At 52.1% G+C, this 27847-nt stretch overlaps 1 protein-coding gene across 1 annotated transcript in view; it reads left to right on the forward strand.

Moving 5' to 3' along the window:
• FAM227A (family with sequence similarity 227 member A) overlaps positions 1–27847 on the forward strand; it is a 58906-nt gene that overhangs the window by 7207 nt on the left and 23852 nt on the right. The window contains exons 3-8 of the mRNA XM_059680872.1: positions 2361–2507; positions 6881–6982; positions 7834–7938; positions 13085–13208; positions 19787–19894; positions 25161–25324. Coding sequence (XP_059536855.1) covers positions 2361–2507; positions 6881–6982; positions 7834–7938; positions 13085–13208; positions 19787–19894; positions 25161–25324 — 750 coding nt within the window. The remainder of the gene's footprint in view (positions 1–2360; positions 2508–6880; positions 6983–7833; positions 7939–13084; positions 13209–19786; positions 19895–25160; positions 25325–27847) is intronic.

Raw genomic sequence — 27847 nt, forward strand, 5'->3', positions numbered from 1 at the left:
ACCAGGCGGTTCGTACATATTTCCCTGCCAAGTCTTCGCAATGCCCCAACCAGTAAGGTTGGCACCACGGAATGTATTTTGTAGATGAGGAGCAGGCTTGGGAGGAGGGAGGGCTTAACAAGTCAGCAGCACGGGTGGGATCTAATAAGATTAATCCTGTGAGTGTCACAGGCAGTTCAGTCGGATGAAAAGATCAGTTATAATTACGGCCCAGCGGTGGACGGACCCTGCGGGCTCTCACATCCCATTCTCTTCTCCCGCTCCTCTGCAGGCAAAAGTCAAAGGAAAGCACCGGATACTTGCAGTGGCTCAGTGTCCAGGAGTGTCCGATCTATCTCTATTAAAAGGGTAAGGGCTACTGGGTGTGTGTCGGACTGGTTTCTGTTAGGATGAAATCGGTTTTATTCCTGGGAGGGGGCCGGGGGCAGGCCGGAGTAATTGGCACCTGGATGGTGATGGTGCAGGAAAACCCAGAGTTCCCTTTATAGAGGACCTCCAAGTATTTTAAGAACGCTAGTTCTCACCCTGGAAAGAGCAGAATGGGGAGTGTTCCAGGGCATGTGTCTGTTTCCTTGTAGAATGTAGATGTTCGCTCTTAGGAACAGAGTTCAGAGTCAGCTCCCACAGCGCTCTGTGCCGTGTCGCTCCAAGGGGCGTTCACACAGCAGGGCTGGTCCATCAGTCCCTGCACACGCCCGAGAAGCCGGGATTCAGTAGTTAGATGACCGTCCACCATCACGCAGAGTTGAGGGGAGAGCCCCACTTCCTGCTCGGGCCCTGGGACCCACGGCCAGACCCCACCCTCTCCAGCAGCCACCCCAGTTAAGCTTCTCCTAAGCTTGCTCTTTAAACTACTCAGGTCACACGTATTCAAACCCTTTAAATGCTGGAGAATAGGGACAATACAGTGATATCTTCTCCTCACCTTTTAGCCTAGGAAATGCCCACACAGCATAAAGTCCAGCAGTTGAGAGTCAGCATGGAAACTGCCGTCTAACCCATGATGGTGGCCGAGCAGATGTAAATGTCCTGCCCAAGGTGGCACAGCTACTAAACGGTGGAGCTGACGTCTCACCCCAGGCCGCCCGACTCAGAGTCAGTGCTTGAGTCACTGAGTTCAGCCACTGTCAAGGCCATAGTCCAGTTAGAGAGCAATTCAGTCCCTCCACATGTTTCCAGTCGGTGCCTTTGGGCGATGGTAATTTTTTAAAAAATTTTTTATTGATTGATTTAGAGAGAGAAACATCGATTTATTGTTTCACTTATTTGTGCATTCACTGGTTGCTTCTTGTATGTGCCCTAACGGGGGATCGAACCTGCAACCTTGGCATGTCAGGACAATTCTCTACCCACTGAGCTATCTGGCTAGGGCCAGGTGATGGTAATTAGTTTCCTCTTTCTACTTTTCTGTATTTTTACATTTTTTATAGTTATATTTTTATTCTAAAAAGCCATTTAATGATGTATATTAAGAACCATAGGGACCTAATGTTGCCATTTTGAGAAAGTCATACTAAATAAATAATCCAAAGAAAGGGGAAATTATATGTTCCATGTTATTACTAATCTTAAAAAATATAATGTCGCCCGTCCTGGCATGATTCAGTGGTTGAGTGTCAACCTATGAACCAGGAGGTCACATTCAGTTCCTGGTCTGGGCACAGGCCCAGGTTGCGGGCTTGACCCCCCAGTGTGGGGAGCGCAGGAGGCAGCCAATCAATGATTCTCCTCATCATTGATGTTTCTCTCTCTCCTTCCCCCTCTACCTTTCCCTCTGAAATCAATAATATGTATAAATATATATATGTTTGTATATATATAATGGCAGTAGTGGTTTTTTAAAAATAGATTTTAGAGAGAGAGAAACATCAATGTGAAAGTGAAACATGGATCTGTTGCCTCCCATACACAACCCGACCGGGGATCAAACCTGAAACCTGGGTATGTGCCCTGACCAGGTAATGGCAGTAGTATTAAGTGGAAGTACTTAACTGTTAATTAAATTATAGCCCATTAATAGGATATATTATTATAGATGATAAACTTAGACAGTGTAGCAATGTGAAAAATCTAAAGTTAAGTGGATAGAGCAGGACATAAAAGTGTGTGTGTGTGTATGTGTGGTAAAATGAAATTTCCTAACACATCTGTAGACATGTGCTCCAAGCCCGAAAGGGAAAATAGAAATCATGTGAATGGGTGTTCGGTGAGAGGTGCTGGGATCATGGACGCACCTTCCTTTTCCCCAATGCTCTGTAAGGTTGTTTTATTGTCTTTATGACGTAAAGGGGAAGATATCTTATTTTCTTAAACTGTCGAAATGATGCACCCCATTTTCATATTCTGCCCTTTTGCTTCAGAGAACGGCAGATAAGAAGCTGCTGGCCGAGCTCTACCACTACCCCCAGTTTAACGACTCCAAGCCGAATGAGCTCCCAAATGGGGTGGACTTCTGTGACATGGTGGCCAATGTGGTCCGGTCTGAGAGAAACCCCTTTACCGGCAAGGTAAGCAGGAGCGTGCAGCTCCCTCTGTGCGGCCGGCCGGGGCCGGCGGTGCCCCGACTGCACAGCCACCCCTGCTGTCCCTGTCACACCCGGGAAACAGAGTCAGGCCATTTCAGTCAGTCACTGAGGGCCACACAGCCTGAAGCTGAGATTAGACCCCAAGCCCAGGTTCCCCCCAAAACCTAGATTCTGTCTGCAGAGCACTGGTCTCCAGATCGTTGTGACCATGTATTCCACCCGCGAAACATGGAGTACACGCCCTCATGATACATGCTTTTTAAAAATACGACACATGCTCTGCTGTCAGTTGCCACACTGTGTTTCAATAAACGTAACTTCTCTTTTTTCTTAGACATTAGTTAGATTCTTCCCATGGTAAACCGTGGGGTGAGTGGCCCACCTGGAGAGCAGACACACTGGGTTCCTCGGGGAGGGATGGAGAGGGGAGTGTGCTATGGCCACTCAGGAGGCGGGGATGGTTGAAGCAGGTGTGTGTGTGTGGGGGGGGGGCGAGCCCGGAAAACGGCCAGGCCTTGGCACCCCTACGGCTGCGCCTCATTGCCCGGCACAACTCCTGTCCCCAAAGCAGCTCGGTCGTCGTCCCCTCAGCTCCTGCCTGGTCATCCATCCCTGCTGCTTGCTTCACCGGCCCCCTCTCCCCCCTCTCTCTCCCTCTCTCTCCCCTCTGCTTTCTTCCTCTTCTTCTTTTTTTCATGAGTTCTCCCTGCTGCCTTCTCTCCAGCTAGGTCTCTAGTTCCGTCGGCCTCCTTCCTCTGTGTTTTGCATTCAGACTTCCTAAAAGTGATGGCCTGCTTGTGCCAGTCACTGCCCCGTGTGACAGTGGAGTTTGCTGGCCGCTGGGCCAGGCAGGGGTCACCCTGGGTGTGGTGCCTGATCCCCAGTCGCCCTGAGCGGGGATGGGGAGCAGCCGCGCTCGGAGCATCGTGTGCTCCCCAGGAAGGTGGACCGAGGCGTCCACACGTGTCGTTTGTGGCAGCAGGAGCCGGGCGGCAGGACCTCTGGTGGCTCAGTAGCTCCCTGGGCTCTGGGGTCTTCTGAAAAATAGGGAGAGCCTCAGCCTCTAACTTGAAGAATTTGTAAAGTTTAATAAGGATGTGAATAAAAGCGCTTAGTCATAAATTCCAAAAAATGGTAGTTTTATCATCAATGTGATTCGAGAGCTTAGTGATCAACAATATTACAGTACAGCCATTTTTGGTATATATATCATACTTAGCCATTAAAATGAATGCTTATAAAGGGAGCATCTTAACGTGCCATACTGTGTTGTTGGATAAAACATACCAGCATGTAAATTCTCTAGATACAGTCTATACGAATAAAAGGGTAATATGCTAATTAGACCAGGAGACCTTCCGGACAAAGCCATGGTGGCAGGGCCGAGACAGAGGCGGTTAGGGGCGATCAGGCCAGGAGGGGAGGGCAGTTGGGGGCGAGCAGGCCAGCGGGGGGTGGGCAGTTGGGGGCGAGCAGGCCAGCGGGGGGTGGGCAGTTGGGGGCAAGCAGGCCGGCCGGCAGAGTGGTTAAAGGCAATCAGGCAGGCAGGCAGGCGAGCAGTTAGGAGCCAGTGGTCCCAGATTGCAAGAGGGATGTCCTACTGCCGGTGTGGGATGGGGCCTAATCCGGCAGTCGGACATCCCCCAAGGGGTCCCAGATTGGAGAGGGTGCAGGCCAGGCTGAGGGACATCTTTCCCCACCCCGCCCCCCTGCATGAATTTCATGCACTGGGCCACTAGTGTTACATGTGTGTGTGTACACACGCGCGTGCGCGCACCCACAAACGCAGGAAACTCGGGTGAAACCATGCATGGATCTTACCAGTGTTCTCTGAGTGAGAAGACTATAATTTTTTCCTTCTTCCTTTTTCTTTCTGGAATTTAAATGGATTGTGTGTTTCCTGGATCCACTATTCCTATGTGACCTTCCAACCCATGTCCTTCTGACCATCGGCAGGCACAGCCACACGTGCTCACATCCTGTGTCCTGTGTGGGTGAGGACAGTGACTACGGCATGACTGAATGTCCCATTTTGAGGTCTCGTTGTAAATGTTTCCTTAGCCCCAATCCCAAGCAAAACTGCGCATCTCCTGGGATGCTGATAGCCTTAGAGCTGATGCCAGTCCCTGCTTCTCTTTGGTTTCCAGGAAACTGAAGGAAAATTGGTACCTTTGCCTTTGAAAAAGGACCCTGTTCAGGGGCCATCTCTAACTTTCACTTGCCTTCTCAAACCCTCTCTTCCACCCTGCTCTCCCTCCACCCAGCTCTCCCTCCTCCCCTGCTCTCCCTCCACCCAGCTCTCCCTCCACCCAGCTCTCCCTCCACCCAGCTCTCCCTCCACCCTGCTCTCCCTCCACCCTGCTCTCCCTCCACCCTGCTCTCCCTCCACCCAGCTCTCCCTCCACCCCTGCTCTCCCTCCGCCCTGCTCTCCCTCCGCCCTGCTCTCCCTCCACCCAGCTCTCCCTCCACCCCTGCTCTCCCTCCACCCAGCTCTCCCTCCACCCAGCTCTCCCTCCACCCCTGCTCTCCTTCCACCCTGCTCTCCCTCCACCCTGCTCACCCTCCACCCAGCTCTCCCTCCACCCAGCTCTCCCTCCACCCTGCTCTCCCTCCACCCCTGCTCTCCCTCCACCCTGCTTTCCCTCCACCCAGCTCTCCCTCCACCCAGCTCTCCCTCCACCCTGCTCTCCCTCCACCCCTGCTCTCCCTCCACCCTGCTTTCCCTCCACCCAGCTCTCCCTCCACCCAGCTCTCCCTCCACCCTGCTCTCCCTCCACCCTGCTCTCCCTCCACCCCTGCTCTCCCTCCACCCTGCTCTCCCTCCACCCCTGCTCTCCCTCCACCCAGCTCTCCCTCCACCCCTGCTCTCCCTCCACCCTGCTCTCCCTCCACCCCTGCTCTCCCTCCACCCAGCTCTCCCTCCACCCTGCTCTCCCTCCACCCTGCTCTCCCTCCACCCCTGCTCTCCCTCCACCCAGCTCTCCCTCCACCCTGCTTTCCCTCCACTCTGCTCTCCCTCCACCCCTGCTCTCCCTCCACCCTGCTCTCCCTCCACCCCCACCCCACCCTTTCAGAGCCATCGCTAGTGGCCATCCCAGGGTCTGTTGCAGGGCTGACATGAAATCCTGTGAAGGGAAGGAGGAGTATGAATAAGCAGCAGGGCACACTTTTAGCAAGTCCTAGGTGCCTGGCACTGTTCTGGGCACTTTGTATGTGTCACTTGTTTAGTCCTCACCATCATCTCCTTTTCGGGACGAGGACTCTGAGCACACCCGGTTCAGTAGCGTGGCTCAGGGTCACAGCTAGCGAGCATATCAGCTGGATTCGAATCCAGGTGGCCTGGTACCAAAGTCTGCACTCTTCCCACTGCACCACTGCCTCTGGAAGGGAACGTGAGGGATGGCGACAGACAGTCAGGCAGGGGCTCAGAGGGCTGCTGGCTGCCAGGAGGCTTGCTGATCAGTGCGCGATGCCCTGGGCTGACGGGTAGGCTTGAAGGCAGTGCCTCTCTCCCTTTGCACCCAGGAGGGTGGCAGGGTGAGCTCTCTCTGCCCTTCCTCATGGCAGCCTGTGCCGTCTCTGGGGGCACACTGCTTGCTTTGGAGCCTCCGGGCTGTGCGAGCTGAGGCCAGAATCTTAACCTTCTGATCCTCACTGGCCTCCTCTGTAAATGATAGCACCTGCCACTCAGGTAGACTGTGAAGCATAAAGTGAGATAAGGAATGAGCCCGCACAGCCCGGTGCCAGGTGCATGGTAAGCATTTAACAGAATTCCCACGATTGCGGTAGCGGCTGGGGAGTCGGCACGAGGTTCAGGACCCAGCTGCGTGGTGATGGAGGCTGGATTTTCTGTTCCTCAGAATTCACCGATAATTCTAGAATTCCATGTGCTTACAGCTAACTCAGCAGAATCTTAAGGTCCAGGGATGTGCTTTTGTATCATTTCTGTTTGCCGACATTGATGACTGTTAATTGGGTGTAGGTGAGGGCATGGAGCCTTATCTAGAGCTGGCCCTGCCACCTGCTGGCTGTATTACTTCGGGCAAGTGACTTCAGCGCTCTAGCCCTCGGTTTCCTCATCTGTCACATGGAGCTGTTAACGCAGCCTCCTGTGGTTATTAGGGGTGAACAGAGAACGTGTGAAAGTATCTGGCAACATTCACTATAAAATTGGGTGTTTGTTATTTTTTTAAGTCGACTCCAAAAATGACTGGTGGGAAACGGTGTGATTGTAACAACAACCAGGCGTGGGGCCAGGAGGGCAGGCAGGTTTTGAGTGGAGTCTGACGGTGGCTCCCGGTGAATTAAAAAACAGCAGCAGCAACAATAACTGTGAATTTTGTTTCTTTTGAAGTTTTTCTGTTCACATAGAGACTTAGAGAAGTTTCTCTCTTCTCCTCCCGTACGAGCCATGTGGCTGGATAGCTTCTGGTGGATCTTCCATGAAAGGTACCAGGTAAATGCGAGCTGATGGCTTCTCGCCCTTGCTCAGGGCATTTCCCTGTGGCTCAGACCCTGACCCTTCACCGTGGGCTGACGGCCCTCGGACTCCATGGGCTGCCTCTGCAGCCCCCTCCTCACACCCTCCCCCGTTCCTCACCCCCCCCCTTCCTCACCCCCCTTCCTCACCCCCCTTCCTCATCCCCCTTCCTCACACCGCGCCCCCGTTCCTCACCCCCCTTCCTCATCCCCCTTCCTCACACCGCGCCCCCCGTTCCTCACCCCCCTTCCTCATCCCCCTTCCTCACACCGCGCCCCCCCCGCCCCCATTCCTCACCCCCCCTTCCTCACCCCCTTCCTCCCCCTTCCTCACACCGCGCCCCCCCCGCCCCCGTTCCTCACCCCCCCTTCCTCACCCCCCTTCCTCATCCCCCTTCCTCACACCGCGCCCCCCCGCCCCCGTTCCTCACCCCCCTTCCTCACCCCCCTTCCTCATCCCCCTTCCTCACACTGCGCCCCCCCCCCCGCCCCCGTTCCTCACCCGGGCCCCTCCTTATGCCCCGTCCGTATGCCCCTTGCAGCTGCCCTGACTTGCAGTAACTGTTCCATGTCACAGGGCTGCTCAGGGGCAGGGCAGGAGGGAAGTCAGGACGTCCTGGTCTGGAGCTAGGGTGCTTTCTTCTACACTCTGCCCTGGTGTGCATGTTTCATAAATCATATAAAACGACTGTTTCCTAACTATTAATAGGTTAAATATCTTGGGAAACGATTTTTTTAAATGAGAGAAAATTTTATTTAAGAATCTCAGCACTTGGCTGTTTCAACAAGAGACTCTAATAATTCCTGCTCTGATTTTATTCCTGGTAGCGAAACAGGGAGGTCCAGAACAAGCTGTTCGAGCGGATATCCCAGCAGTACGCTTCGCTGCTGTACCGTGGGGCCAGGCCCCACTCGGAAGAGGCTATCTTAAAAGTGAGTATCAGCCTCTGTTTGGAAAAAAATCACATAAGGGAGTGAGTAATTGGTAAGCTGTGATGTTTTCATACACTGACTTGCAATGCCGCAGTTAGAAAAAGGAGGTAGGTCTGTATTACAGGGTGGAGCCAAAGTAGGTTTACAGTTGTTTGAGTGGAAAATAATACAATAATTAATAAATAATAATGCAATAATAAACTGTTTCAGCACATACAACTGTAAACCTACTGATTGGGAAAGATTTTAAGTGAAAAACAAGGCAATTTATACAAGTCTATGTTAAAAATATATATGTATACTTAAATGTGCCTATGAATAGAAAAAACTCCAGAAAAAAATTCACCAAACTCTCAGCAATGGTTATATTCTGAGAAATAAGGATTAAGAACTTATTTTTCAATTCTATATATTTCTGTAGTATTTAAATAAGCCTATAATTTTAAAATTAAAGGTAGAATATAAAATAAATAAAAGAAAAAGAAAAAGAGTAGAATATACTTATTTATTTTTTATATATGAATATCTATATATATAAAAAGCCAGCAACCAGATTGCCATAATGACCAGAACAACCGGTTGCTATGATGCCCACTGCAGCCAGTGAACCGGACCAATTGGGGGGTGGGGCCGGCCGGCCAACTTCCCTTGGCCCCTCCCCCCAGCTGGCCCTACCCCTGATTGGCCTCTCCCACCCCAGTGGAGGGCAGGGCAGCCAGCCAAACCCCCGAGGCCCTTCCCCTGAGCCACCCCACCCCTGATCGCCGCCCCCACCACAATAGGGGGTGGGGCCAACTGGCCAAACTCCTGCAGCCCCGCCCCCCACCTGGCCCCACCCCACATGGGTTCTGCACCCCAATCAGGGCTGCTGGCCAAACACCAGTGGCCTGTCCCCCAGGTAGACCCCACCCCTGATGGACCCCCCCATTCTGATCAGGGGCAGGGCTGGCTGGCCAACCACACATGGCCCCTCCCCCAGGCCACTGGCCCCTAATTGGCCACCCCACCCCATTTGGGGGTGGGGCCAGCTGGCCAAACTCCTGCAGTCCCTCTCCACAGCCAGCCCCACCCTTAATCAGCCCCACCACCCCATCAGCCCATGGCCCCTCCCCTTAGCCAGCTCCGCCCCCGAGTGGCCCCACACACACTAATCGGGGGTGGGGCTGGCCAGCCAACCTCCCATGGTCCCTCCCCACGGCTAGTCCTGCCCTCAGTCGGCCCCTGCCACCCCAATCGGGGGCATGGCCCACCGGCCAATCACCCGAGGCCCCTCCACAAAGCCAGCCCGGCCCTGATCAGGGCAGCTGGCCAGCCAACCTCCCACTGTCTCCTCCTCCCAACAGGCCCGGCCCTGATCCTCCCCGATTGGACCCCACCCGTGCATGAATTCGTGCACTGGGCCTCTAGTATGTATGTGTATATATATAAAGGATTGCTAGAAGAAAATATGAGTGAATATTTACCTGATTTGGGGTGGGGGAGGACTTTTTAAGTATGACCCCAAATAACCATAAAGGAAAATATCAACTGATTTAATTACATAAATTTTTAAAAAGTTACCACAAAGTTAAAAGACAAATGAGAAACTATGCAAAGATACTGGTACCATATATGTCACACAACATGAACGTCTCTTATAAATCAATAAGAAAAAAAGGAGACACCCCACAGACCAATGGACAAAGTACTTAAAGCAGAAATTCACCAGGGAAGAAATACAACTGGGAAGAGGTTCACCTTTAACAATAATAAAAAATAGGAATTAAAACAATAATAATTCAATACCCTCTTCACCTGTTAGAGAGCATAGATTAAAAGGATATGGGCAGCCCTGATCGGTGTGGCTCACTGGATAGAGCATTGGCCTGAGGACTGAAGGGTCCTGGGTTTGATTCCGGTCAAGGGCATGTGCCTTGGTTGCGGGCCCATCCCCAGTAGGGGGTGTGCAGGAGGGAGCTAATCGATGTTTCTTTCTCATCAGTGTTTCTGACTCTATCCCTCTCCCTTCCTCTCTGTAAAAAAAAATCAATGAAATATATATATTTTTAAAAAGAATATAGGGAAATGGCACTCGGACAGGACGAGTGGGGAGTGAATTGTGCTGTAAGGCACTTAAGCTATTTAAGTGACCACTTAACAATTCACTTAGGTTTTCTGTGCCTCAGTTTCATCACCCATAAAATGGGGACAATAATGCCTCTCACTGACTTGTCCTAAGGATTAACTGAGATGATATTTTTGTAAGGCATCTGATATATCTCCCAGCATACAATAAGCCCCCAATATATATCAGAATTGCTATAATTAATAGTATTACCATACCATCTTTTGGAAGACATATTTAATATACAGGAAAAGCTGCTTTTATTCATGCATGCATTCATTCATTCAGCAATTTTGACTGTCTAATATGTGCCAGTGAGGTAGTTCAACAAATAAAAATTATTATTCAGCATAATTCGTAATGCAAAGTCTAGAAAACAATGGGGGATATTTAGGTAATTTTGATATGGCCACTCAGCATTTCCTATCTAATAAAAGAGAAAAATGGTAATTGGCGTACGATGATACCCTTTTCATTGGCTAATCAGGGCTATATGCAAATTAACTGCCAACAAGATGGCGGCTAATTTGCATATGTAGGCACAATGCAGGGAGGCGAAAGGGAAAGCAGGAAGAAGCCCCCTGCCACTGACAGTGATCGGTAACCCAGGGGGGAGCTAAGAGCTGGGGGGCAGGGCCAAGGCGGCCCTGGGTCCGCCTTGGCCCTGCCCCCCAGCCATGATCGGAGAATCAGGCGCCTTTGCTGCCCTGGCCAGTGATAGCAGGAAGTAGGGGTGGAGCCAGCGATGGGAGCTGGGCACGGTCGAAGCTGGCAGTCCCGGGAGCTAGGGGTCCCTTGCCTGGGCCTAAAGCGAAACCCACGATTTCGGGGCCGCTGCAGCTGCGGGTCCCCGCTGCCCGGGCCGGACGCCTCAGCCAGAGGCATTAGGCCTGAGCAGGGGCGGAGCCTGCAACGCGGGGAGCTGGGGGTCCCCTGCCCAGGCCTGACACCTCTGCCGGAGGCCTCAGGCCTGGTCAAGGGGCCGATCCGGTGATTGGTGATCAGAGGGTGATGAGGGTCAACTCCTCTGGCTGAGGCATCAGGCCTGGGTGGGGGGAGGAGCCGGGGATTGGGGGGATATGATAGTCCCCTTGCCCAGGCCTGAAGCCTGGGTCAGAGGCGTCAGGCTTGGGCGGGGGGTGGAGCAAGCGATCAGAGGGAGATGGGGGTCCCCTGCCCAGGCATGATTCCTGGGCCAGAGGCCTCAGGCCTTGGCGGGGGCCAGAGCCAGTGATCAGGGGGAGATGGGGGTCCCCTGTCCAAGCCTGACACCTCTGGCGGAGGCGTCAGGCCTGGGCAAGGGGCCGATCAGGCGATCGGAGGGTGATGGGGGTCTATGCCTCTGGCCGAGGCATCAGACCTGGGCTGGGGGCAGAACCAGTGATGGGGGGAAATGAGGGTCCCCTGCCCAGGCCTGACGCCTCTGTCAGAGGCGTCAGGCCTGGGCAAGGGGCCGATCCTGTGATTGGAGGGTGATGGGGGTCAACGCCTGAGGGCTCCCAGTATGTGAGAGGGGGCAGGCTGGGCTGAGGGACACACCCCTCACACACACACACACACACACACACACACACACACACACACCCAGTGCACGAATTTCGTGCACCGGGCCCCTAGTATATATATATATATATAAAAGCCTAAGCAACCAGCCAACCGCTCGACCAGTTGCTGTGATGCGCACTGACCACCGGGGGGCAGACACTCAATGCAGGAGCTGCCCCCTGATGGTCGGTGCGCTCCCACAGCAGGAGCACCGCTCAGCTGACCAACGGGTGCCAGACACAGGGCTCACAGCTGGCTGCCGCAGCCCTGAGCCTGCAGCGGAGCAGCAGTGAGGTTACCGAGCAGTGGCAGCAGCAGGTACAGTGGGGCTGGGCTAGCAGGAGCGGCAGGCAGGAGTGGCAGGCAGTGTTAGACTGCCAGTTTTGGCCTGATCACCGCAGGCCATACCAAGGGACCCCACTGGTGCTCAAATCCATGCCCCAAGCCTCTAGTAACATTATAAAAGTTACTATTGGGAAAAGAATCCCAAAGAGTTTATAATAACTTGGAGAAGTGCTTATGTTATAACTAGAGGCCTAGTGCACAAAATTCATGCACTCGGTGGGGGCGGGGAGGTCCCTCAGCCCAGCCGCACCCTCTCGCAGTCTGGGAGCCCTTGGGGGATGTCTGACTGATGGCTTAGGCCCTCTCCAGACATCCTTAGCGCTGCCACAGAGGCAGGAGAGGCTCCCGCCACCACCGCTGCGCTCGCCAGCCCTGAGCCTGGCTTCTAGCTGAGCAGCGCTTCCCCTGTGGGAGCACACTGACCACCAGGGGGAAGCTCCTGCGTTGAGCATCTGCCCCCTGGTGGTCAGTGTGCGTCATAGTGACCGGTTGTTCTGCCGTTCAGTCAATTTGCATATTGGCCTTTTATTAGATAGGATGGTGAATGACTAAAGCCAAATACAAATGTGTAATTTGAGCTCCAGCATAGTTAAGAAATGACAGTACCACCTGTGCACAGGAAAACCCCAGTGAGTAGTATCATTTCTGGGGGTCACGGGTATCTTGTCACCTTCTGGACTACTGTTCGGCTGCTTGCAGAAGGGGCTAGTGGAAGGGTTGCTGACCAGCATAGCTCCCAGGTAGGGGAAGGAGTTCACCAGGCTGTGGGGCAGGGCAGGGGGAAATTGCTCCACTCATAACGAGGAAGGCAGCCTGCTGTCAGGTAGAGAATTTTAAAAAAATAAATGTTTTTATTAATTTCAGAGAGAGGAAGGGAGAGGGAGAAAGAGAGAGAAACATCAATGATGAGAGAGAATCATTGATCGGCTGCCTCCTGCATGCCCCACACTGGGGATGGAGCCCACAACCTGGGCATGTGCCCTGACCGGGATTTGAACCATGATCTCCTGGTGCATGGGTTGATGCTCAACCACTGAGCCACAGCGGCCAGGCATCAGGTAGGAATTTTATCACAAGTCCTTTCTGATGTCAGGGGCTCTTTTCTGGGTCTAGAAATGTCTAGAATGTTGCCTAAGCTCTGCTTGCTCCCAGAGGTTGCCATCGCTTCTGAGTAAAGGCCTGTACACCAGCTTCAGTTCCTGCTTCCCACAGTCCTGGCTCAACACACACGAATTCAAGTCTTACATCTGTAACACCATGAGCCTGTGGATTTCAGGTAAGAGGTGGCTTGGAAAGCAATTCTGGAAATACCCTTCCCACCTGAGTGTGTTCTTGTTTGCCATCCCTTCATTGAGGCGGTTGTCCTTTCCTCTCCTGGACATTAAAGAAAAGTGTATGCAGAGCCACGGGTGCCAATTTCCCTGCTTCCTCCGAACAGCTCTGAGCCATTCCCAGTCCCCTGCTTGTGTCCAGCTGCATCTGCAGGCCTCAGGTTTGAGCGCAGCCCCATTTGCTGTGCACAAGCTGCCTTTGTGCTGTGAGCTGATGGACCCAGAACTCAGGAACCCAAAGCCGTGCGCCGGTTAGAGCATCCCACCCTCCACAGCCCTCGCCTGAGCGAGGCCAGGTGGCCCAACTGCGCAGTCTCCCCTTGTCTGCAGCACACACAGCGCCGGTATGACGTTTGCTTTCCTTTCTTTCCTTTTTTTAAAATATATATTTTTATTGATTTCAGAGAAGAAGGGAGAGGGAGAGAGATAGAAACGTCAATGATGAGAGAGAATCATTGATTGGCTGCCTCCTGTCCGCCCCCTACTGGGGATTGAGCCCACAGCCGGGGCATGTGCCCTGACCGGGAATCGAACTGGCAGCCATTCGGTGCACAGGATGACACTCAACCAACCGAGCCACACCAGCCAGGGCTCAGCCCAGACATTGTTAAGGTCACTAAAAGCCACCGTGATCGAGAGGTTCCTGTGCACCAGGTACTCTGCTAAGTGAGCACCTGTCACATTTCCTGCTGTGCTGGCGGTCTCCAAGCTTACTCCCCCATTAGGGGACCTGCTAAGAGAACTCACCGGCGTGTTCCTGGCTGAGATGTATGACAGCGATGTGGTAGGATGCACAGCGGATCGTAGGGGAGAAGACAGTCGGGGTTGGGAGGAGTCCGTGAGGCTTCCGCATGCTCTCTCCCTCCCGGGAGGGGTTATGCAGAACCCTCTCCTTCTGCATCGAAAGTGTAGCCCCCTGCCTGTGACGTTCCTGCCCAGAATCCCACCAGAGAAATAGCACCCAAGACTTTTGGGGGCTGGCTGTGCAGCCGCCTCTGTCCACGTGCCCCAGATTCCAGAAGAGCAGAGGTTCAGCATAAGCCACATCATTTACAAGCAGCCGAGGCACAGTGACGCCCTCTTGTCCACGCAGTGGTTCTCAACCTTCCTAATGCCGCGACCCTTTCATACAGCTCCTCACGTTGTGGTGACCCCCAACCATAAATTTATTTTCGTTGCTACTTCATAACTGTCATGTTGCTACTGTTCTGAATCGTAATGTAAATATCTGATAGGCAGGATGTATTTTCAGGGGTCGCGACCCACAGGTTGAGAACCGCTGCACTAGGGAAACTTTCCCCCCAGCTTTATTGAGATGTAATTGACATGTAGCCCTGTGTAAGTTTAAGGTACAATGTGATGGCTTCATACGCGTATATACTGCTAAGAGTTTACCATAACAAGGTTAACTAACGCATCCTGCACCTCACATAATTCCCATTTTTTGTGGTGGTGGTTATGATGAGAACATTGAGGATTTACTCTCATAGCAACTTTCAAGTAGACAATACAGTATTGTTAACGATAGTCACAATAATGGATATCAAATCCTGAGAACTTGTTCCTCCTACAGCTGGAAGCTTATACCCTTGGACCAACACCTCCCCATTCCCCACCCACCAGCTCCTGGCAGCCTCCCTTCTACTCTCTGCTTCTGAGTTCAGCTTTTTAAGATTCTAAACATGAGTGAGATGATGCAGTATTTGCCTTTGTCTGACTTACTTCCCTTAGCATAGTGTCCGAAAGGTCTGTCCATGTTGTCACAAATGGCAGGATCTCCTTTCGTGGCTGAATAACATTCCATTGCGTGTACATGCCACACTTTCTTCACACATCCAGCGGTGGATGGACATTTAGGCCCCATGCCGTGGCTATGGTCCTAGTGCTGCCCTGAGCATGGAGTGCAGATATCTCTTCGAGGCAGTGATTTCACTCCTTTGGGCATGTATCCAGAGGTGAGATGCTGGGATTGCATGGTAATTCTGTTTTAAATTTTTGAGGAATGTCCATACTGTTTTCCATAATGGTTGTACCAGTTTACATTCGTACCAACAGGTCATAGGAGTTCCCTTTTTTCCACATCTTTGCCAACATTTGTTATTTCTTGTCTTTTTTATAATAGCTACTCTAATGGCTATAAGGTGACATCTCATTGTGGTTTTCATTTGTATTTCCTTTTTTTAAAAAATCTTTATTTTTGAGAGTATTACATATGTCTTCCCCCCCCCTTTCCTCCAGTCCACCCTTCCCCCTATCCCAGGCCTTCACCACCCTATTGTCTGTGTCCAAGGGTTATGCATATATGCATACAGGTGATTTGTATTTCCTTGATGATCACTGATGTTGAGCACTTCTTCATGTACTTATTGGCCATTTTAAGTATCTTTGGGGAAAATGTCAATTCAGGTCCTCTGCCCGTTTCCTTACTGGATTATTTGTTTTGTTAGAGTTGTATGCGCTCTCTTATAATTTGAATATTAGCCCCTCATCCGATAAATGATTTACAAATGTTTTCTCCCATTCAGTCGGTTGCCTTTTCATTTTGTTTTCTTTTGTGTGTAGACGCTTTTAAGTTGGCTATAGTCCCACTTGTTTGTTTTTGCTTTTGTTGTTTGTGCCTTTGGTGTAATGTGAAAAAAAATAATTGACAAAATTAAAGTCAAAGAGCTTTCTCCCTAGGTTGTATTCCAGGAGTTTTATGGTCTCAGGTCTTACACTTAAGTCCTTAATCCATTTTGAATTGACTTTTGTAAGTGGTGTAAGACAGGGGTTTCAAATTCATTTTTTTTGCACATGAATATCCAATTTTCCCAGCACCGTTTATTGAAGAGACTATCCTTTCTCCATCGATTATTCTTGGAGAAATAAGGGTCACTGGGCTATGCCACTTTTTATTTCCAATGTTAGTTAACTCTGTCTGTGTGGGTTTATTTCTGGGCTTTCAATTCTGTTTCATTGATCTGTGTGTCTGTGGGTTTCTGTTTTTTGCCAGTACCATACTGTTTTGATTTCTGTAACTTTGTAATATAGTTTAAAATCAGAGAGTGTGATGCCTCCAACTTTGTTCTTTTTCAAGATTGTTTTAGCTGTTCAAGGTCTTCTGTGAATCCATACAAATTTTAGGATAGTTTCTTTCTATTTTTGTGGAAAATGCCTTTGGAATTTTTATAGAGATTACATTGAATCTATAGATGGATTTGGGTATATGGACATTTTAAATAATGTTAATTCTCCTGATCCATGAACATGTGATATTTTTCTATTTATTTGTATCTTCAGTTTCTTTCATCAATGTCTTATAGTTTTCAATGTATATATATTTTAATTCCTTGGCTAAATTTATTCCTAAATATTTTACTGTTTTTAATATTATTGTAAATGGGGTTGTCTTCTTTATTTCTTTGATAGTTTTTTGTTAGTGTATAAAAACATAATTGATTTTTGTGTGTTGATTTTGTATCCTGCAACTTTACTGAATTTATTTATTAGTTCTAACCGTTTTTTTTGTGTGTGGAATCTTTAGGGTTTTCTGTATGTAATACCAAGTAATCAGCAAAAAGAGACAATTTTACTTCTTCCTTTCTGATTTGGATATCTTTTATTCCTTATTCTTGCCTGATGCTCTGGCTAGGACTTCTGGTACTGTGTTGAGTAGGCGTAGTGAGAGTGGGTACCTTAGTTTCGTCCTGATCTTAGAAGAAAATATTTCAACCTTTCACTGTTGAGTATGATGTCGCTATGGGCTTGTCATATATGGCCTTTATTATGTTAAGATATGTTCCTTCTATACCCACTTTTTTAGAGTTTTTATCATGAAAGGATGTTGAATTTTGCCAGAGGATTTTTCTGAATTTATTGAGATGAGCGTGTGCTTTTTAGTCTTTCATTCTAGTAATATAATGTATCACATTTATTGATTTGTGTGTGTCATACTCTCCTTGCATCCCAAGGGTAAATCCCACTTCATCGTGGTGTATGATCCTTTTAATGTGCTGTTGAATTCTGTTTGCTAGTATTTTGTTGAGAATTTTTTCATCTATATTCATCAGAGATATTGGCTTATAATTTTCTTTTCTTAGGGTATCCTTACCTGGCTTTGGTATCAGGATAATGCTAGTCTTCTATAATGAGTTTGGGAGTATTCCCTCATCTCCAATTTTTTGGAAGGACTTGAGAAGGATTGGAGTTAGTTTGTCTTTAAATTTTATTAGAATTTATCCGTGAAGCCATCTGGTCTTGGGCTTTTGTCCTTACTCATTTGTTTGTTCAGACGTCCTATATCTTCCATGACTTAGTCTTGGTAGGTTGTATGTTTCTCAGAATTTATCCATTTATTCTCTATAGTTAGGGAAAGTTTTATATCAGTGGAAGGAAATGTTCACCAGTCAAGGTCCATCCCAGAGGCCAGCTAAGGGCCAGACTTGCAAGCGGACCTTTGTAAGGACAATAGTCCGCATGCCCATTTAATCCTCTCGGCATCTGCAGGATCCAAGAAATTCAACAGCAAACTCATGGGGGTTCCGCACCAGGCAAAGCTGGGTCTTTGGCCCTCCTGCCGTCTGCCTCCTACTCCCTGACTGTCTGTCCCCCCTTCCCGTCCCCCTTGGTCCGAGGCTGTGCCTCCTCTTCCTGATCCACCCCCAGTAACAAGCCTCCTGCCTCCTCGCTTCGTCCAACAGAGACAGCAGCTGTGCACTGAGACACATTTCTCAGCTAACCCTGGGCCTTTTCTTTCCCAAACCAAAGAACTGAGGGAGGCAGTGGAGTCCCTCTCACGTCTGCGGGCTCAGGTTCCGAGAAGCCAAGACTCTGAAACACATGGTTTCCTCGAAAGGGGAGCATTCGTCCCGTAAACATCACCATCGAATCCTGGGGCGAACCCCTCCGTCACTCAGCGGAGAGTGATACCATGCGGAATAAAATCTACCAAATCCGTTTCTCATGTTCCAGGCCCAACAGTCAGCCCTAGAACAGGAGGTGGAACGAGAAATCAGACCTGCCCTCAGCGAGCTCATAGTCCAGTAAAAGCAGAGGCGACAGGCGTGAAAACAGACATCACAACGCCTTCCCCTCTGCACAGCCCTCCCCTCTGCACAGCCCTCCCCTCTGCACAGCCTTCCCCTCCGCACAGCCCTCCCCTCCCCACAGCCCTCCCCTCCGCACAGCCCTCCCCTCCGCACAGCCCTCCCCTCCGCACAGCCCTCCCCCCTGCACAGCCCTCCCCCCTGCACAGCCCTCCCCTCTGCACAGCCTTCCCCTCTGCACAGCCTTCCCCTCTGCACAGCCCTCCCCTCCGCACAGCCCTCCCCTCCGCACAGCCCTCCCCCCTGCACAGCCCTCCCCTCCGCACAGCCCTCCCCTCCGCACAGCCCTCCCCTCCACACAGCCCTCCCCTCCGCACAGCCCTCCCCTCCGCAAAGCCCTCCCCTCCGCACAGCCCTCCCCTCCGCACAGCCCTCCCCCCTGCACAGCCCTCCCCCCTGCACAGCCCTCCCCTCCGCACAGCCCTCCCCTCCGCACAGCCCTCCCCTCCGCACAGCCCTCCCCCCTGCACAGCCTTCCCCTCTGCACAGCCTTCCCCTCTGCACAGCCCTCCCCTCCGCACAGCCTTCCCCTCTGCACAGCCTTCCCCTCTGCACAGCCCTCCCCTCCGCACAGCCCTCCCCTCCGCACAGCCCTCCCCCCTGCACAGCCCTCCCCTCCGCACAGCCCTCCCCTCCGCACAGCCCTCCCCTCCGCACAGCCCTCCCCTCTGCACAGCCTTCCCCTCCGCACAGCCCTCCCCTCCGCACAGCCTTCCCCCCTGCACAGCCCTCCCCTCCGCACAGCCCTCCCCTCCGCACAGCCCTCCCCTCCGCACAGCCCTCCCCCCTGCACAGCCCTCCCCTCTGCACAGCCTTCCCCTCTGCACAGCCCTCCCCTCTGCACAGCCTTCCCCTCTGCACAGCCCTCCCCTCTGCACAGCCTTCCCCTCCGCACAGCCTTCCCCTCCGCACAGCCCTCCCCTCCGCACAGCCCTCCCCTCCGCACAGCCCTCCCCTCCGCACAGCCCTCACCTCCGCACAGCCCTCCCCTCTGCACAGCCCTCCCCTCTGCACAGCCCTCCCCTCTGCACAGCCTTCCCCTCTGCACAGCCCTCCCCTCCGCACAGCCCTCCCCTCTGCACAGCCCTCCCCTCTGCACAGCCTTCCCCTCCGCACAGCCCTCCCCTCTGCACAGCCCTCCCCCCTTCCACAGCCCTCCCCCCTGCACAGCCCTCCCCTCTGCACAGCACGTCCCAGGGTCCCTTGTCTGTGCTGTGATCTGATCCTCACAGCCACGCTGTCAGGAGGGCAGGGTGGGCGTCACCATCTGCATTTTCCTCATGAGGAAACCAAAGCCTCTTAGAGAGGACGTGACTCCCAAGACCACGGGGAAGCCCAGCCTCCCCGGGACCAGCAGGGGCAGCTCGGAGGCCTCTGTCTTCTGTTTCCTGCCTCTGGTCCTCTGGCAGTTTTCAGGATCACGTTTGCCTTCCCCTTAGGTATATATCCCAGCCCACTGGGCTATGACACTTGGGACTACTCGAACCTGGACCCAGAGAGATTCCGGAGAGAAGGGTTAATATCGAGGAGAAGACGATGGAGAAGGGGTAAGGTCCCGCTTGTGGACTTCTGTCCCCTTTGCCCCGGTCACGCCCAGCCACCATCTAGCTGGGGCAGGGAAAGGCCTTCGTATTGAAATCCTCAGGCCGGGTTCTCTCTCATGGATCCCCAAACTAGCCACCAAAATGACTGACATGTTCATTTAGGAGCCACAGTTAGTCAGCGCAGTGTCATTGTCGGGGGGGGGGGCGGTAGTTTATATTATAATAATAGATGCCAGTATGGTCTGCCGTGTGCCAGGCACCACGCTCAGCTCTTCATCCTCTTTATTGAATCTTCACCACAACGAGCTGAAGGACACACTGAATCGTCAGATGAGGGGACTAGAGTTCAGAGAAGCAACTTCCCCAGGCCGGCTTCCTCCCTGCAGTCAGCAGGTGCAGACAGAGCACCGTGTGCCAGGCCTGTGCCAGGCAGACACGAGGATCCCTGGGGAGGCCAGTACAGCCCCCGCCACGCAGTCCGATGGGCGATACGGGCAACACGATGATGCCGCAGTGAACGGGGCACTGAGACGGGAACACGGTGCTGAGCGGCACGGGGAGGGGCACCCAGTCCAGCCCTGAGAGGGTCAGTGAGTGGCAGTTAGGCCGAGATTTAAAGGATGTGTGGTTTAGGCTGCAAAAGGGAAGACGACTGTTCCAGGCAGAGGGAACAGCAGGTGAGAAGACCCAGAGGCATGCGGGGAACAGAGAGGCATTCCTGTGGCAGCAGTGGGAGGACCGGGAGGGATAAGCAGCCACGGGTGGCTGAGGCAGGATTCAAACTCAGGACTGCGGAGTGTGGTCCTAGGACCTGCAGCTCAGCATCCCTCTCAGCGGTTCTCAACCTGTGGGTCGCGACCCCTGCATATCAGATATTTACATGACGATTCATAACAGTAGCAACATTACAGTGATGAAGTAGCAACGAAAATAATTTTATGGTTGGAGGTCACCACAACATGAGGAACCGTATGAAAGGGTCGTGGCGTGAGGAAGGTGGAGAACCGCTGCTCTAGCTGCACTGAATCAGACTGCAGTCTCCCATGATCCGCTGGGATCGACAAGCACGTTCCAGTTTGAGAAGCCCCGGTGCAGGGCACAGGGAGGAACGTTCCGGACAGCCTCGGAGGCCTGGCGCCGCTGCGGTGACGGCTGGAGATGGGAATTCTCAGAGCCCGGCCCTGCTGTGTGCTCCTTGCCTACGTGTTTACAGTTATTGGCTCACACGATAGGGTTGCTCTCCCAGCAGTGGTCATGGGCACAGGAGTTTCAAGGTGAAAAGAAAATCTAACCTGTAAATTGTCTTCAAATGTAATGACATTTCAGTTAATACTAATTTTAAATCTTATGAGATTGATAGGTTGTTACTTTTTAAAGCATTTAACCCAACATTTATTCATTTCAATTTTGCTGGGTTCTGAGTTTTGGTCTTCTTTTGAAGTCTTTTTTTTTTCTTCCTGTGCATTGAGTGCTTGTCCTGTGTACTCTGCGTACATATTGCCTGTCATTGGTTCATTGGCCTGTGAGGTAGTCGTATCCGTACCTTTAATGGGATCAGAGAGGTTAGGTAACTTGCCCAAGTCACTCAGGAAGTGGTTCTGCTTCGCCTGAGGCTGGTTCTTTGCTGTTGCTATTGCCTCCAGGGAGGGGGCAGTCTGCAGACCGAGCTCCTGGCCTGCAGTGCCACCCAAGACATGAAGCAACTGAGGAACAACCTTTTCTCTTCCCTAGGAAAACAGATGTCTTTCCTCATTCCTAAGGCATACTCTTCTTACAAGGCTGTCTATAGCGGGAAAGTCCCCTGTTCTCAGGTGAGTGGGGAGGCACAAACCCAGGCCCCTTGGAGCCCCATAAGCTCCAATGCCTTCCGGTTAGTCCCACATCTCTGCACTCCTCACCCCATCTTCTTGGGAGTGGTGGGGGGCTGGATTTTCCCAAGTTCCAGAGCATGGGCACGGTGTGGGGCCTGGGCACAGTGCGGGGCCTGGGCACGGTGCGGGGCCTCCTAGTACCAGATCTCAAAGCCCAGGCCCCTCGGGTATTTCTGGCCATCTCCGGATTGAATCTCGCACTGTCTCCTGCTTTCCTGAGCTCTCAGCATGCACAGTCTGAGCAGCAGGTGACCACGTGGGGTAGAATGGTTCCATCTCTGTGCTGTGGTGGGGAAGGGGCCCCAGAGCAGTCTTAATATATATATATTATTGATTTCAGAGAGGAAGGGAAAGGGAGAGAATCATTGATTGGCTGCCTCCTGCACACACACCCCTACTGGGGATCGAGCCCGCAACCTGGGCATGTGCTCTTGGCCGGAATCAAACCTGGGACCCTTCAGTCCGAAGACCAACGCTCTATCCACTGAGCCAAACTGGCCAGGGCGCAGAGCATTCTTATGTTACCCCATCCCAACGATGTCACCGCCTCATACACTCGGGGTAGTTGCTGGTCACAACATGAGAATAGATAGAAAAGTAATCGGACAGTCCATCATGGGCAGATTGTCTTTGCAAATATCCTCTCTAGTCCTTACAACATTTCTGCAAGGTCGGTAATGATTATCTTTTTAAAAAACATATATATTTTTATTGATTTCAGAAAGTAAGGGAGAGGGAGAGAGAGAGAAACATCAATGATGAGAGAGAATCATTGATTGGCTGCCTCCTGCTTGCCCCAATACGAGCCCGCAGCCCGGGCATGTGCCCTGACCGGGAATTGAACTGTGACCTCCTGGTTCATAGTTCGACGCACAACCACTGAGCCACGCCAGCGGGCGGTAATGATTATCTTTATTCGGTGAAGGAAGACATGCCTCCCAGAGCTGAATCACTTCCCTGGGCCACACAGCCGACGTCAGCTGACGTCAGGACGCTGTCAGCCTGGCTCCTCCTGCATCACTATGCTGCCTCTCCAACAAACAGGAGAGTCTAATGACGCAAACCAAGCCGGTCTCTGCATCTATTCTCTGCTCTGCTGTCAGGCTCACTGAGGCCTGTTAAGAATGAACATGATGCTTCATTGAGCCCTGGGAGTGTTTTCTCTCTAACAAATCCCAGTCACCACTTTAAACTATAAACATCAGTATCTGTCGCACAACCAGCTGCATGGTGTATGGGAAGTCCTTTCAGCTCTCTTCTCTCTAATCAAATATCATCTCTATATATTCATATATATAAAAGCCTAAGCGACTGAACGACCGAATGACCGATGGACCAGTCGCTATGATGTGCACTGACCACCAGGAGGCAGACGCTCAACGCAGGAGCTGCCCCCTAGTGGTCAGTGTGCTCCCACAGGGGGAGCGAGCACAGCTGCAGAGGGGCAGCGGGGCCAGGATGAGTGGGAGCGCATGGCGCTCGGCCGCCTGCTGCTTCCTACGACTACATCCCCCGAGGGGTCCCGGATTGCGAGAGGGCACAGGCCAGGCCGAGGAACCCCACGGGTGCACGAATCTGTGCACTGGGCCTCTAGTATTTTTATAAAAGCAAAGTGGCAGTTGTTGAGACTGGTGGGCTGCTTGTCTGCCACTTGGTGGGCCATCTGTTTAGCATCACTAACCTCCTCCTCATCCTTAAAGACAGAACCAAAGTGTCTCCTCTCCTTGGACACCCTCCAGCTCTCCCAGCCGAGTGAGCCCCCCCAGACAGAACGCAGCATTCCCACTCTGCCTTCTTATGATGCGCTGCTCGCATGCGTCCGGCCTGCTATCGGTTGTGCCGCAGTGTCTGTTGTCCCCTTCCTCTATAGGAGAGAACCTCTGATTTTCATCCAGGCACTTATGTGGCCAGATACAAGATTACTTCCTAGCCTCCCGACATGGGTAGCCATTCGACAGACCCAGTTAATGAGATTCAGGGGTGGGTGCCGGGGGGTGTCCCGGGAGCCTTACGGAAAGAGCACAGTGAGTCCTTTGCCTCTGCTGTTCTCTCCATTCTGCTCCCTGGAATGTGAGTGTAAGGGCTGGAGCGCTAGCTGCCATTTTGGACCCTCAGAACAAGGGGGTCTGCAGAAATACATGCAAGCCTGCACTGTCTGCCTTCAGGCTGTTCTGTGGGAAAGAAGTTCCTCCTAGTTTGAGCCACTCTGTCACTCACAGACACACCTAATCTTCTCTCCTAAATGCGTGACACTTTTCACACCTCAGCATACTGTCTGTCACTGATCTCGCCCCTGCCAGCCCGGGCGCTCCTCTGCAGGGACTGCGTTTCAGGTGTCCCCGGTGCCAGGCACAGTCGTCGTGGCTCGATGAAATGTTTCCTGAAGGAGGCGCGGTGATGGCACGGACAGCTGTCGCTGTTCTCACAGAGCTCTGCCCGTGAGCAGCCACTCCTGCACTTGGCACGCGACAGCTGCCTTAGTCTCACAAGAGCCCCACGAGGAAACAAAGGCATCGAGAATTCGGTGACTTGCCCGGGACCGCCGGCGGTCGCGCAGCAGGTCCGGGACGGGAACCCGCGCCTCAGTCCCCCGCCCTTGCATTTTCTACATTAGCCTCTTCTCTCCACCAAGTTCCCGGGGTGAAGGGCTGTGTTGTCAAGCTGTGCCTGAAAGCTCTCCCTCTACGAGAAGAATCAGAAATATCTAGGAAATAGCATGTCATCCTTAATTACAGGGCCAACTAATGGCCAAAATTGCATGTACCTTTTTGTAGTATTCTCACTGCCAGTTTGACTGAATTTGTTTTTCCCCCCCCTCTCCCCTGCAGTGGACTAGTGGACGTTTAAGAAGCAGGAGAAGCTGTTTATCCAAGAATTCAGAGGACACCCCACAATCACAGAACACCACGCAAGGTACAGGAACTAGCTAAAAGGGAAGTGTCAGCTTTCGACTCAGTGATCGTCTCCAAAGCCCTCCTTTCTTGAGTTTGTTTCAACATAATTTGTCACCCTAGTTTGCTCCCTTCTAGCCTGGGCCCTGGCACCAAGTAATACCTTATGAGAAGACATAATTGTCTTTTCAGTTCAACGAGCACTGATTTAGTTCCACTTTTGTAGAGAACTCTATCATGGCACCTGAGTTAGCGTTACACTTATTACTTGCATGCCTTTTTTTTCTCACTGAAATATGAGTTTCTTGAAGATAATCTACTTCTAGCACATAGTAGATGCTCAGTAAATGTTTCTTGGATCGGTGGATAGCTTAATAAATGGAAAAATCTATGGCTGTAGGTGTATATCTGTATAAAACGCAAGTTAAGTTGTCTAAATTTACCTAACCTACTTCCTCTAGTATTTCCCAATGATCCGAATCCACCCAGGCATTTTTACATTAATAGGAAACAGATCTACCATGGCTGACCAACTCCCAATTATTATTATTATTTTTTTTTTTGCTAATATTACTTTGACAGATCATGGTCAGACTCAGGCCTTGAGGAAAGCTACACAAGTCAAGAAAAGATCGGAAGCAAGAATATATGAGAATATGCTTCCTAAGAAGGTGAGCACAGAATTGGAATTTAATAGTAGAGGTGATTTAAAAGGGGCCAAGGGATATAGCTACAAAAGCTAGCACTGTTGAGATGTCAGGGTAAGAATTTGGGTACTTCCAATGGTAGACTCAGGTGACGCCGCCAGGAAATTGCCTACGGCAGTGGTCGGCAAACTGCGGCTCCGAGCCACATGCGGCTCTTTGGCCCCTTGAGTGTGGCTCTTCCACAAAATACCGACTTCTGCACGCGAGCCACGAAGTTTCAATCACACTGTACGTGCGCGCCCGCATGTGGTATTTTGTGGAAGAGCCACACTCAAGGGGCCAAAGAGCCGCATGTGGCTCGTGAGCCGCAGTTTGCCGACCACGGGCCTAAGGGTAATTCCTGGCTGAGGTGAGCACACTTGAAGTAAATGTTTTGTCTGGATTTCTCCGGGCGTTTAAATGCTTGAAATTCAGGAGCCTGGGTGTAATTAGGAAGAGAGCACTGAGTCTGTTTGCTGCTCTATAAAATGGAGACAGTGGCTCCGCGGTCATGGTGCTATGAGTCTTGCCTGAGGTGGTGGTGATAATTATCATGTAATAAACCCTCCATGGCAGGTACTTGCTAACCCTGTGCGCGCAGTACTTGTTGTTTAACTGTCTCTGTCCTGGGAGATAATGACTGCTTTTCTTTAGTTTATTAGTGAGGAAGATGATGCTCAGAGCTAGTACTCATTTGTCCAAGTTCACAAAGCAAATAAGAGAGAAAGCCTTGCATGCAGGTCTGCCCGGCTCTGAGCTGGGCTCCTAACCATGGAGCCTTGCCACGGCACAGTCCACGGAACACAGGCCCCCCGGGGTCGTGTTCTCTCCTCCTCCCCGCCCCCCATGCGCCCCATGTGCCCGGTAGTTTCTGTCAGTGGCACCTGCCGTGCTGTGTAGGGGAGAGGGGCCCTTAGGGCCCTGCACAGGGCAAGAGGTTGGGGGCTTTCCCAAGACACCACCGAGCAAAGGACTTACACCGCGGAGTCTGGGCCAAGGACAGCAAGCATTGCAGGGGCTTCTTCATTTCTCCGTATTTATTACCACTGCCCGTTTCCTGTCCGCGTTTAGCAGGGAGTTTTTGAGAAGTAGCAGGGCATGGTGGCAAGAACAGGCAGCATGGGTTCACATCTTGGTGCTGCATCTCATCAGCCGTGCTACTTGAGGAAGTTGTTTAACTTTTCCGACCTTTTTCTATAAAATTGGGGAAAATGAAGCCCAGCATTGTTATGGTTTCATTTTTATTTTTTAAATTAAATCTTTATTGTTGAAAGTATTAAACATGTGCCCTTCCCCTGCCATTGACCCCCTCTAGCCCATCCCCCCTCCCCGCCCCAAGCCTTCACCATCCTATTGTCTGTACCCATGGATTATTTCATATAATTATTACTAGGGGCCCGGTGCACGAAATTCGTGCACTGGGTGTGTGTGTCGGGGGGAGTGTCCCTCAGCCCAGCCTGCCCCCTCTCACATACTGGGAGCCCTCAGGCGTTGACCCCCATCACCCTCCAATCGCAGGATCAGCCCCTTGCCCAGGCCTGACGCCTCTGGCCTAGGCATCCGGCCCGGGCAGCGGGGACCTGCAGTGGCAGCGGGGGGTGCCGCGATCGCGCGGGCTCCGCCCCTGCCCCTGCAGGACGCCTCTGGCTGAGGCGTCCGGCCCGGGCAGCGGGGACCCGCAGCTGCAGCGGCCCCACAATCGTGGGCTTCGCTTTAGGCCCAGGCAAGGGACCCCTAGCTCCTGGGACTGCCAGCTTCGACCGTGCCCAGCTTCCATCGCTGGCTCCACCCCTACTTCCTGCTATCACTGGCCAGGGCGGCAAAGGCACCTGATTCTCCGATCATGGCTGGGGGGCCCCCCAGCTCTTAGCTCCCCCCTGGGTTTCCGATCACTGTCAGTGGCAGGGGGCTTCTTCCTGCTTTCCCTTTTGCCTCCCTGCATTGTGCCTACATATGCAAATTAACCGCCATCTTGTTGGCAGTTAACTGCCAATCTTAGTTGGCAGTTAACTGCCAATCTTAGTTGGCAGTTAATTTGCATATAGCCCTGATTAGCCAATGAAAAGGGTAGCTCGTACGCCAATTACCATTTATCTCTTTTATTAGTGTTGATAGTTCTTTTATATAAAACTAGGGGCCCGGTGCACGAAATTCGTGCACTGGGTGTGTGGGGGGGCGGGAGTGTCCCTCAGCCTAGCCTGCCCCCTCTCACATACTGGGAGCCCTCAGGCGTTGACCCCCATCACCCTCCGATCGCCTGATCGGCCCCTTGCCCAGGCCTGACGCCTCCGCCAGAGGTGTCAGGCTTGGACAGGGGACCCTCATCTTCCCCCGATCACTGGCTCTGGCCCCCGCCCAGGCCTGAGGCCTCTGGCCCAGGAATCATGCCTGGGCAGGGGACCCCCATCTCCCTCTGATCGCTTGCTCCACCCCCCGCCCAAGCCTGACGCCTCTGACCCAGGCTTCGGGCCTGGGCAAGGGGACCATCATATCCCCCCAATCCCTGGC

This window comes from Myotis daubentonii, chromosome 2 (genome assembly GCF_963259705.1).
Source record: "Myotis daubentonii chromosome 2, mMyoDau2.1, whole genome shotgun sequence".
NCBI classification, from domain to species: domain Eukaryota; kingdom Metazoa; phylum Chordata; class Mammalia; order Chiroptera; family Vespertilionidae; genus Myotis; species Myotis daubentonii.